The 12,055-nt window shown below is 47.1% G+C and overlaps 1 protein-coding gene across 9 annotated transcripts; it reads right to left on the bottom strand.

The window, feature by feature from the left end:
* Positions 1–178: 178 nt before the first annotated feature.
* Positions 179–10,601, bottom strand: BECN1 (beclin 1). Of its 9 annotated transcripts, none has more exons than XM_026512750.4 (13): positions 10,470–10,574; positions 10,030–10,158; positions 8,359–8,426; positions 7,014–7,072; positions 6,495–6,563; positions 6,256–6,346; positions 6,031–6,167; positions 5,677–5,871; positions 4,649–4,795; positions 2,894–3,043; positions 2,320–2,380; positions 1,730–1,872; positions 179–993 (listed from the first exon to the last, which is right to left on the bottom strand). In XM_026512750.4, exons 2-13 carry the CDS (start codon positions 10,154–10,156, stop codon positions 825–827), a joined length of 1,416 nt encoding a protein of 471 aa, XP_026368535.1. In that variant the 5' UTR covers positions 10,157–10,158; positions 10,470–10,574; the 3' UTR covers positions 179–824. The 9 variants fall into 9 exon arrangements, with proteins under 9 accessions (XP_026368535.1, XP_026368534.1, XP_026368536.1 ...); XM_026512749.4 differs by having other exon boundaries at positions 10,433–10,569; XM_026512751.4 differs by lacking the exon at positions 6,495–6,563 and having other exon boundaries at positions 10,433–10,601.
* Positions 10,602–12,055: the final 1,454 nt, after the last annotated feature.

Here is a 12,055-nt window from a genome sequence, read left to right as displayed (position 1 = left end):
CAAATGGGGCTTCCTCTACAGCTGACTGTTTCCACTAGTGTTAGTTTTTTAAAACTAACACTAATCCATCTCTAAACATGTTTCGACAGAATTTCCACATCCCTGCACTTGAACTCAACACTCCCAGAATACAAAGTACTCTATCTTAGTCAACAAAAAACCCAACAGTGCACCTCTGGGCAGTTATCAGACTGCAGTGAATCTTTTATTACAAATAATTAAATCTCTCCATAATGTCTCAGACAATATCAAACACCATTTCATATTTCTAACAGAGAACAGAGCAGGCAGTCAGCACTGGAACCAAGTGAGGACAAGTGTTAAATTTCAAGCTTCTGATCACACCCCCTGGTGACCAAAGCTTATGTGTCACTTTCTCACGTGACCGACTGTACGTCTCACACATCTTGTCACAGTGGAGACAGAAGTTTCTAGTTCATCTTGTAAGTGCAGGCAGTTGAGAGAGATAAAACCCAGTGAAAACACATCTATCTCAATTCAACTCAGTTAACAACAACAACAACAAAAGCAAATTTAAATTAGTTGTTTTGAGGGGAAAGAGGGCAAGGAAGGTATGGGGTTAGTTAAGAGTCAAAACTATGACAAAGGCTGGTAGCTATACACGGCATGTTGTAGCTCTGGAAACTACCTGTCACGTGATATTCTAAAATAAAGTGGCTTCTGTGGATTTTTTTTCTTTTTTGGTATTGTAAACATGTGCTGTTTAATAGTACCCGAATTTAATTTAAAACATTTTTTTCTCTTTGCAAACAAAACAAAATTTAAAGCCTTTAAGGCAAACATCTCCCTAAGGAAAAAAAAAGTCATTTGTTATAAAACTGTGAGGACACCCAAGCAAGCCCCCACTTAAGATTCGTCAGCATGAACTTGAGAGCTTTTGTCCACTGTTCCTCAGAGTTAAACTGGGTTTTGATGGAATAGGAGCCGCCACTGCCTCCTGTGTCTTCAATCTTGCCTTTCTCCACATCCATCCTGCAGATGGACAGAGCAGAGCTCATTAGTAACTGAGACCCGAGTTAAGTCAGTTCGGGCAAATGGGCAGGGACTTGATCATGGGACCATTCACGTCATTTTATCTATTAAAGAACTCTTGGCCAGGAATGCTAGTGTATTTTGGATTTGCTTGAAAGCCAAACATCAAGAAGGCTGTCACAAGAGCCTCATTGTCATTGCAGAGTACAGGGACAGGTCACACACCCAAACAAATGAGAAGCCGGGAGCAGAGGGCATGTGGGGGTTACAGTACTCCTGACCGTTTTCCTAGGCATCCCTGAACTCACAGGGAGAGAAGGGAGGCAGAAGAAAAGAAATGCTTTGTTTTGGGGTGACAGAAGCAGCTCGGCGTTACTCTCTTGAACTAAGGTCTCTATCACTGGGCTCCTACAAAATTTGACCAAAGGAAGCATTCCTGTATATTTCCAAGGGCTGAAGGGGAAAAACTTCCTGAAATTAGAGAGCTGGTTTGAGCTCTGTGCTACAAAAATCCCCCCAAAGCACCAAAGATAATATTCTTTCTCCTCAGGGACCAGGCGGTCACATTCGGTCCTGCTTGGAATGCTGAATCCGTCTCTTCCCATCAGTGTTATGGGATTTTGCAGCACTGCCCGCTTTCCCACCATTTACACTGTTTGCTTCCATTCTTACTGCCCCTTCAGCTCTGCTCAGTTTGGTCCCACTCCAGGTGCGTTCAGCATTAAGGAATACTGACCTGTAAGGAAGACAAAAGCGTGTCTCGCCTTTCTCAACCTCTTCTTTGAACTGCTGCACACAGTCCAGGAACGCCACCATGGCATGGTCAAACTTGTTGTCCCAGAAAAACCGCAACCCCCCAGAACAATATAATGGCAGCTCCTGCCCAAGAAGAGAGAGAACCAGCTGAGGGGGCGGCGCCGAGACAGGCTACCAGAGATCGCGGCCAAGCCCAGCAACCTCTCAAGTCATGTTCTGTCTGTATTCCACTGGGAACAGTCCACTTGGGCCAATCCGATGCACCCGGAACTGCTTCGCCATCACCGGAAATGTATTAAACCCCTATCTCACAGTGATTCCTTTCGACCCCAGCACACACCTCCTCCTCCTTTGTGCCCTCAGCCCTTTTCAACAGACTGTAAAAACCTCCTTGGTGTCTCCAGGCCCCGAAGAGCTACTCCCGAACTAGACAAGACACTGAACAAGACATGGGGTCATGAGACCCCTCTAAGAAAGAAAGAAAGAAAAATGCTATTATCAAAAGTAACCCATTCCATCAGGAGGTACAAGGATCCTGCATTCCACTGAACATGGGGCTTCCCAGAATACCTTCGATTTGTCTGTCAGAGACTCCAGATACGAATGGTTGCCGTAGGGAACAAGCCGATACCTAAAATGAAGACGCACACGGAGACGGATAGAGGATTCCTTCTAAAGTGATTACTGGAATGTTATAACCCGGTGGTTTTCAGCCTTCATCCTACCCAAGGACTACTTTTATTTTTCCCACCCCTCTCTCTCACCTCCCCATAGACTCCATGTTTAAAAGACGTTGTTTACCAAACAAACTACAGTTACTATATAATTGTCTGGGGGTCTTTCACTGGTACGTGTAGGTTTTGTTTAGGCTGAAAAAAACAAAAGCTGAAAACAACTTGAGGAACCACCAAGGGTCTGCACACGATGGGCTGGGGACCACAGCTCTGGTCGTGCAGTTCAAGGACCGCTGGATGAGTGGAAAGAGCCCTGTCGTAAGGGGGGAAATTGGAAGCGGAATCTCCACAGACAGAAAACTCTGTGTGTTGGGAGCAAGGGCTCCGGCCACAGCAGAGGAGTGAGGGGCTGGAGATACAGATTATATCCGGGACGCGCCACACCCCAAGAAAGGAGGGGCAATTCTTACCTCTGGAATTTCAGGCCCATCTTATTGGCCAGGGCATGCAGCAGCAACACCGTCTGGCCCCAAGCAGCATTGATCTCATTCCATTCCACGGGAACACTGGGCAGGCGACCCAGTCGGAAGTTATTGATCGTGCCGAACTGTCCGCTGTGCCTGGAGGAAGGCAGGAGGGTGGGGGGAAGTACAGGGACCCCTGAACACTCAGCAACTTGAGACTTCGGGCTCACAACCAAACCCTCGCATGAATGTCTCTCCTCATCTCCACACTCACATACCCAAGCTCTACTTGGCACTTTATTTATTTATTTAAGAAGCTCTATGCCCAACGTGGGGCTCAGACTCACGCCCCCAGGATCAAGAGTTGGACGCTTTACCGACTGAGCAAGCCAGGCGCCCCTCTACTTGGCACTTTATTTATTTATTTATTTATTTATTTTTTAAAGATTTTATTTATTTATTCGACAGAGATAGAGACAGCCAGTGAGAGAGGGAACACAAGCAGGGGGAGTGGGAGAGGAAGAAGCAGGCTCATAGCGGAAGAGCCTGATGTGGGGCTCGATCCCATAATGCCAGGATCACGCCCTGAGCCGAAGGAAGGCACTTAACCGCTGTGCCACCCAGGCGCCCCTACTTGGCACTCTAAATACATGTCCAAACGTGAGTCATCATCTTTCCCCCTGTGCTCAGATGCCAAAGCAGAAACGGGGAACATCATTCTTGAATGCTCTCTCTCTGCTCCCTCCCCTCAAAAACCACCAAGCTCTCTTGATTGGACTTCCTAAGTATCTCTTCAATCTATCCACTTTTTTCCAAACTCAATGCCGCTGCTCTATCTTCGTCCGCTTAGAGTCCTACTGACAAGTCTCCTTACCACTGGCACTGCCCTCCTCCCCCCAACACTTCCCACGCCGCAGGTGAGGCCATCATTCACAAATGCAAATGCAAGTATGTCACCTCTCTGCATAAAATGCTTCAGTGGTTTCCACTGCCCTTTGGACGAAGCCCAAATCCCTTCATGAGGCCTACGAGCTCCCTGGGGAACTGGTCACTCTCCAGTTTCATATCCTGTCATTCTCCCCTTTACACTCAATCTCCAGTCACAATCAGCTCCTTTCAGTTCTCTGGACTCACCACTCCCACGTTCCTCTGTTTCTCTGCACATGACGTTCTCTGCCAGGAACAACCCCCCTCTGCAGACTTCCACTTCATGTCTCAGCTGAAACATCCACCTCCCCTGGGGCGGACTTTCCACGTGGCCTTCCCAAATTGAGCCAAGGGCCTTTATGTGGCCCCAGGGCCCCCCACCCCGGGGGGTTCACAGTTATCATGCTGCATCGCAACTGGCTACCACAATATAAGCAACTAGAAGGCAGAATGCGTGTTGTCTGCTGCTGCCCTTCTGGTGCTGAACACGGTGCCTACCACGTGTGAGATGCGCAACAAATACTAGTTAAACGGACAGAATGTCGAATAAGTACGTCCATGATCCTAGGGGTAGCACCCAGGCAGATGACAAGGTTTTCATGGGACTGGAGGGCTCACATCTTTTCCTTTCCTTGGGGAAGTGGATGTCACCAAGCTCTAGAACTACAACCCCCGGAGGTGCCTATCCCATCACAGGGAATGAAAGCTACCTGGATGGGGAGACCACGTACAGTCCTACTTCGTGGGAGGCGGGCACCCCGGCCTAGTGGATGGCAGCTAAGGTGTACGTGTGCAGTGCTCCCCAGGCCCTCCTCCCCCTCCAGCCCGCATTACCAGATGTGGAAGGTCGCATTAAAGACGTTAGTTTTCTTCAGCTTGTCCAGCTGCATCTGGGCATAACGCATCTGGTTTTCCACACTCTTCAGCTCGTCGTCCAGCTCCAGCTGTTGTCGCTTAAATTCACTGTATTCCTTCTGATACCTGTGAGCAGCAAGGTGGCCACTGAAAGCTGTCGGTCTGGGGCTGAAACTTCTCTCTCACCGCCCCTCATAACAATTTAGTCTGGTGGTTACGGTGAGACCTAGTTACAGCACCCTTTCCATTCGGCACAGATCCCGTTCAAAGGAACATACAGGCCCTAGTTGCTCTGCCCGCGAGGGACAGAAAGGTCTCAAATTCCAGCTGCCCACATGCAAAAGGTAGAGGAAAACAGGACTCTCCTAAACCAGGGCCAAGCGCCTATTTCTGATCTTTTACAGAAGTGAGGTGAGGGGGTTAAGAGTGGCTTCTTCCGTGAACTGACCGTAACTGAACGTCCAGAACTTCATTTCTATGCACGTAACGGTCCTTTACAGTTAGCATACACCATTTCCAAGGGAACTTGTTCACTACTTCAAAAAATTAACTTTTTTCTCTGTCCATCACTTCCTCAACTTTAGTTAGTGTGGACACTGGGTCTCCTCCCCTAGGCAGAGGGTTCCCTCAGGTCAAGATCACCAGTGAAATTTTTGGGCTGGGAAAGAACGAATGTAGGCCAACATGCTCGTCTTTCCAGAGGAGGATGCCAGCTTGGGTGGCTGACTTCAGTTCCCTACACGGCAGAAATGCAACCAGAACCCTCGTTTCTCTGCTATTTAACCGACACGCTTTTTTCACTTAATCAGGATGACCCCTCATACAGAACCCTCCCAACAGACCTCGAGAAACAGGGCCTGGAAACAGTACGTGAGATCTGGAGCCGACAAGCTGCCAAACGACAGGCGTCTGCAGCTTACAAACTACTCAGACACATTCAGTTAGAAGCCACTTCTTCTCCTGGGGCCTCAAGGCCAGGAAGACAGAAGAACAGGGTGACTACTCACTGAGCTTCCTCCTGATCGAGTCTCTCAGCCTCAGCCTGGACCTTCTCGAGATTTTCCGCCACGATCTTACGGTTCTTTTCCACATCTTCCAGCTCCTGGATCAGCCTCCCCTCCTCCAACGCCAGCTCCTTCAGCTCCAGCTGCAGCTGCTCGCTGTCGTCCTCGCTCATCTGCTCTAAGATCTCCAAACAGCGTCTGCCAAGGACACAGGCAGAATATACTCACCGCAGGGAACCTGCGACGCTGTCTCCCTGAGCGGCGCCCAGCCCCCGGGCAAGAGCCGAGCAGTCCCAGAGCAGGGACCGCTCTCAGCTCCAGGTCTCGGTTTCGGGCACTGGCTCCGGAGGCACTCACTTGTAGTTCTGACACTCATTTTCAGTGACGTTGAGCTGAGTGTCCAGCTGGTCTAAGAGGGTATCTGTGCATTCCTCACACAGTGGGTGATCCACATCTGTCTGGCCTGACATGATGTCAAAAAGGTCCCCAGTGACCTGCAAGTGTGGGGTGTGGCAGAGTCAGGGTAGGGCCTGCCCCATGCGACCTGGCCGGCCACCCGCTCTAGCAGCCAGGCCCACTTGCCTTCAGTCTCCGGCTGAGGTTCTCCATGGTGCCGCCATCAGATGCCTCCCCGATCAGAGTGAAGCTGTTGGCACTTTCTGTAGACATCATCCTGCAGACAGCCCCCCGCCCACGGGCCACATGAGGGAGCAGAGAGGCCTCCTCCACCTACTGCAGTGTCGGTGGCAGAGACTCTCAAGCACCGGCTGGGGCCTCAAGGCGCATACCCACTCCTAGCCCGACTGACCTCCCAAGGGTACCTCTCTCCCAAGGGAAGGCCATGCTGGTCTTCCACAGGGGCACTCAGCACGAAGGTTGGCCTGGATGGACTAAGGAGGGAGAGGGGGCATCAAAAACTGACATGTGTGTGTGAGTCCACAGTAGGAAAGGAAGGAGAATCAGGAAAAGACCATTTTTAAATATCACACCCCTCGCCAGCAGCCTTCACATGCATCAACAACCAAGCACCTGGACGTCTAACGACATCGGCTATTTTAAAGCTTTTCAAGAGCCCATCTCTTTTATTAGTCATTCACTCCCTCAGACCTTTCTCAATTCTTCATCACGACAGCCACTGTCCCTTCCCACTGTGTGAATGGCTACAGGGAAAACCAGTACTGGAAGGTGATGGGCCAGGTATAAGAGAATATATCTTTTCTGGAAAAGCCGAAAGGCTAGATGATTTATCTCCATCACCTGGCTCCAGGTCTCAATTCTGGGTTCCATTAAAATTCTACTGGCCTTTGGCAAGGAACAGGGGGCTGGGGAGTGGTAGGCACCTGGCTGGGGGGATGAATCTGCGAGAGACACCATCCTGGCGAGTTTCGAGAAATGGCTCCTGGGAAGGAAATAAGAGGGCATTAGAATTCCGGCAGCGTAGAGGCAGAGTCCCGAACAGCCTCAGCACTACCTGCCTTTACCCTTGACTGATCACTGCAGGATGTGATAAACCACAGAGACTTAAGAAATAGGTATTACCTAGCCAATCCTTGGATATGTGCACGAAGAAAGGACCCCTGGTACAGACAACCCCAAGTCCCGTGTGATTTTTTGTGGGAAACGACATCTCCTAACTATGTTATGCTCTACTGTAGTTAAACTTGTATTTTCTCAACACTTACCAGTTAGGGGTAGGGGAGAGAACGCCCTGAATCACGGCACAAGGAAAAAGCCAGATCAGACTGCAGTGAAGTTTGCCATGGCATACAACAAAATAGATAATTTATATGCTTTTGATACTTTGATATAATTTATATGTGATCAAATTCTTATGACATCTACCTTTGACAAAGAAAATTATCACTGACGTTATCACAGTTCAGAAATGACATGTTCGGGGACACCTGGGTGGCTCAGTTGGTTAAGCATGTGCCTTCGGCTCGGGTCATGATCCCAGGGTCCCGGGATCGAGTCCCACAAAGGGCTCCTTACTCAGCAGGGAGCCGGCTTCTCCCTCTGCCCTCCCCCTGCTTGCTCAGTCTCTCTGGCAAATAAATAAAATCTTAAAAAAATAAAAACGACATGTTTGGGGTGCCTGGATGGCTCAGTTGGTTAAGTGTCTGCCTTCAGCTCAAGTCATGATCTCAGGTCTTGGGATCGAGCCCCGCATTGGGCTCCCTGCTCAGCCGGGAGTCTGCTTCTTCCTCTCCCTTCCTCCCCCCGCCCCCAGCCCCTGCTCGTGCGCACACATTCTCTCTCAAATAACATCTTTCAATAAATAAAAATGGCATGTTCTCTAATACGATCCTTCCTGGCTAGAGTAATCACACTGTAGTCCAAACCAAGCTACTGTGGAAAATGGAGAGGAGTGGATATTAATAATTAGCTAAGACAACAGATGTAAACCAGGTATGCCTTGGGATGACCTGGACACACAGGTCATCTCATCTCCCACCTATAATGGCTTGTAATTCTGCTTCAAATAAAAAGCCTCTCCCCGCATTTTTTAATTATGCCTCATTCAGTCATCGTGTGACCTCAGGTGCACTTCAGGGCCTCCTCAATGATCCACAGTGGCCTGGTCATGTAGAACAGCTCTTATTAACCAGAAATCCCAAAAGTCTGGGGGCTCCTGAAGCACCAAATACCCTGTAGAAACCCAGTTTGCATTCCACTGTTTCATACTTCTCCTGAGTTAGCCTCTTCCTCTTGAGTCTCTCCTGGTTTCACCTGGGCTGTGGCAAGTAATGGAGCTAAGAACAAGGAAAATTAATATTAGAGTTAGGAGGAGTCTTAAAAAAGCCAGAGTGTGTATGAAAGTACGGGAAAACAATAAAAACAATCCTCATCACCAGTCCCACCTCCACCTTTTTCTTCAAGTACCATTTGCACATAGATAAATCTTTTGTTTTCCTTCCCTTACCCCCATTAAATCAGATTAAGGAATTGTTAACTTTTTCCCACTGCAGTATCATGACTGTGTTTTTAAAAAGACACCTTATCTTTCAAAAATACTTACCAAAACATTTACAGTATTTTTGTTTGGGATTTGCTCCAAAATAATTTGGGGTGGGAGGGGAATAGATGGGGATGCAGATGAAACATGTTTTAAATATGCATTGATAATTGTCGAGTCTAGATAATGGGTATGTGAAGGTTCATTATATACTCTGAAGTTTTCCACAACAAAAGTTAACATCCCTTTCCTCCAGAATAACTTGGAAGGAACATGAGCGAACTTTCTGGGAAGATGAAAACTTTCTACACTCCAATGATCTGAGTAACATGAGCTTATCCATTTTGTCAAAAATGCACAGCTAAGATTTGTACATTTAAAGGCATGACATTTTAAATTTATTTTTATTTTATTTTAATTTATTTATTTATTTATTTTTTTTAGGCATGACATTTTTTAAAAAAGAATAAAAAAACAACATAATTGGGGATGGGAAGTGAGTGAAGATACAGAGAACACAAGAATGGCAGAATGTGGTTTATTGTTGAAGCTGGGTGATGGATATGAGGGAGCTCATTATCCTATTCCCTTGACTATATGATTGAAATTTTCTGCAATAAAAGGTTAAAAATATATTAAAGAGTTAATTCCACTCAAAAAAAGAAATTGGTAGCAACAATAATAGCTAACACTTGAGTACTATTTGCCCAGCATATCCCTAAATACCTATGTTCTTCATCATATTCGATCCTTACAACTACCCTGAGGTCGTTTTACCTTTTACAGATAAAGAAACCAAGAAACCCAGGGTTAGAAAGTAAAGTAACCTGCAAAAAGCCATTCAGCTAGTAAATGACACATGATTTAAATCCAAGGAGGCTGACTCTGGACCCAAACACTTATTTAAACTATCTATTCAGCCTTTTCTTTCTTTTGTCTCTAACTTCATCTCACTCCTTGGGACTTTAAGACTCTGTTTCTCCATCTACCTGCTGTTGGCCACTGGATAAGTCACTTAACCTCTCTGAGCCTCAGTTCCTCATCTGTAAAAGGATGGCTGTACTCCTCCATTGGGGCTGTTGCAGGGCTAAATGATGTAATGCATGTAATGCATTTGCTATATGGCGAGCCCTCAACAAATACTGTTTATTATTATATATACATATTCCTTTACTCTGAAACAGCAGGAGCAGAAAACTAAGGGCCTTTCCTTAAAATAGAAAGCTCTCAGAAGCACACTCCTTCATGTTCCCGTTGAGAAAACAGGGAGCCTGAAAGATGAAGTGACTTTCCTAGGTTCACAGCGAGTCTGTGGCAGATTACAAAGACAGCCACCTTAAGACCTACATCTCCAAAGCTGCCCACTTTCCACGATCTTGACCACCAAGGGTCTCCCTGACCTGTGAGCTCCTGGATGGTGACACGATCCAGGATCTTGAAGCTTGTGTCCAGTTTCAGGGGCTGGCTGCAACGCTGACACACGAAGCTCACCTGCATGGTGCTGCTGGAAGTTTTAGACCCCTCCATCCCTGCAGCGGTAGAGACGAGCTGATGTTAGGCTGAATCAGCGCCCTTGAACCCTAGGTCCGGGGCTACCACCTGCCCCGCTGGGATAGTGAAGGGGGGAAATCCTCGCCCACGCCGTTCCCTGTAGGAGCGGTCGGATACCAGGCGGTCCCGTTTCCGGGGCAGCCCTGGCAAAGGCAGTTTACCAGCCCAGAGTCAGCAAGCGGCTTCGACAGGAGCCGTCAGGGTTCCCAGGCTCCCTTCTAAAGCCCCGTTTCAACCCCCGACGCTCGTCACCTCGGGACCCGGAGCCCGCCACCCTGGTCCGGTTTACCGCGGGGGCACCGTGGCGTCGGGTCTGCCCGGGAGCGAGGCCTCCAGGGCTGCCATCGCCCAGTCTTCTGCCACTTCCCGGTCGGTCAGCGGAGGACTTCCGCCCGGACCGGACGTGACGTCATGACCGTCCTGTGTCGCTCGGGAGGTCGGTCCTGGTCTACTTGCTTAAGGGCCCCGCCGCGCCACCTAGAGGCTGAGCTGGGAAGCGCGGCAGGCATCGGCGGGGGGGCAATGGTAGCGAGGGGAGATGCAAGGACCGAGTTGGAAAAGAATGGGGAGCCTTACCCGATCTGTAATTCTGGGACTTTTGTTTAGATTTGCTACTTTTGAACGGAACCACTTTAATTCTTCTTGCAGTATCCGTTTAAAAAATTTCTCCCTGGGGGAGCTGGGCTTTCTTTCAAATGCCCCTGAAAGAGTGATAGAAGCACTTGGAGGGGAAGATGAGGAGGTAAATTTTATTGTGTTTTATTTTATATTTTAAAATTTCAGTTATTAATTAGGGAAAATCAAGCGCTTCATATATCACATATTCAGTTATTAAATTTATAAAACTAAAACATTTTTGTTTTGGTGCAGGAATAGACCACGATCAATGGAACATAATACAGTTCAAAAATAGACCAAGTTTACGGGGGATTTACTATGTGGTAAAAGCTAGTATTTCAAATCAGTGGGGAAATGAGCTACTTAGTAAGTGATCATTGGAGCCAAAGAGCCATGTAGATAGCAGAGAGCTGAATCTCTACCTCCCTGTTTACACCAAAAGAAGCTCCAAGTTGGTCACAAATTTAAGCATCAAAAACTCAACGGTAAAAGGTACTAGATGAAAGCATTAGTGAATATTTTTTTATAATCTTGGAGTGGAGAAAGTCTAACTATGACATGAAAATCAAAAACCAAGAGGAAAATATGGAATTTTACTCCTTAGAAATTAAAGCTTTCTGAACCATCAATGACTCTGTAAAAAAATTTTACAAAAGAAAAATGTAGAAAATAATTGCAGCTCATAAGACAGGCTAATTTCCTCAATATACAGACCTCTATTCAATCAAAATACAGAGCTTTATTCAAAAAAACACCAAAAGACCAGTAATGAAATGGGCAAAAAATATGAAAAGGTGAACTCCCAGAACGACAAACGATTGATAAAGTAATAGATGTTTCGTTTCATTTGTAATTAAGTCAATGGAAGTTAAACTTAAGTGGGGCAGCATTGCTGATTTATGAGATGGGTAAAGGCTAAACCAGTTGATAACATCCAGTGCTGATGAGCATTCATGAAACTCTAGAATACCATTGGCTGGGAGTGCAAATTAGTATAATCTTTTCAGAGGTCAATTTGGAAAGGTCAATCAAATTTTTAAGCGTTCATTCTTTGACTCATAAAATCTCTTTCTAGGAATTTTCCTTTTTTTTTTTTTTAAAGATTTTATTTATTTATTCGACAGAGATAGAGACAGCCAGCGAGAGAGGGAACACAAGCAGGGGGAGTGGGAGAGGAAGAAGCAGGCTCATAGCAGAGGAGCCTGATGCGGGGCTCGATCCCAGAACGCCGGGATCACGCCCTGAGCCGAAGGCAGA

The sequence above is a fragment of the Ursus arctos genome, unplaced genomic scaffold (genome assembly GCF_023065955.2).
Source record: "Ursus arctos isolate Adak ecotype North America unplaced genomic scaffold, UrsArc2.0 scaffold_24, whole genome shotgun sequence".
NCBI classification, from domain to species: domain Eukaryota; kingdom Metazoa; phylum Chordata; class Mammalia; order Carnivora; family Ursidae; genus Ursus; species Ursus arctos.
Note: the sequence above shows the minus strand (reverse complement) of the source record. Positions and strands in the feature narration are given on the sequence as shown.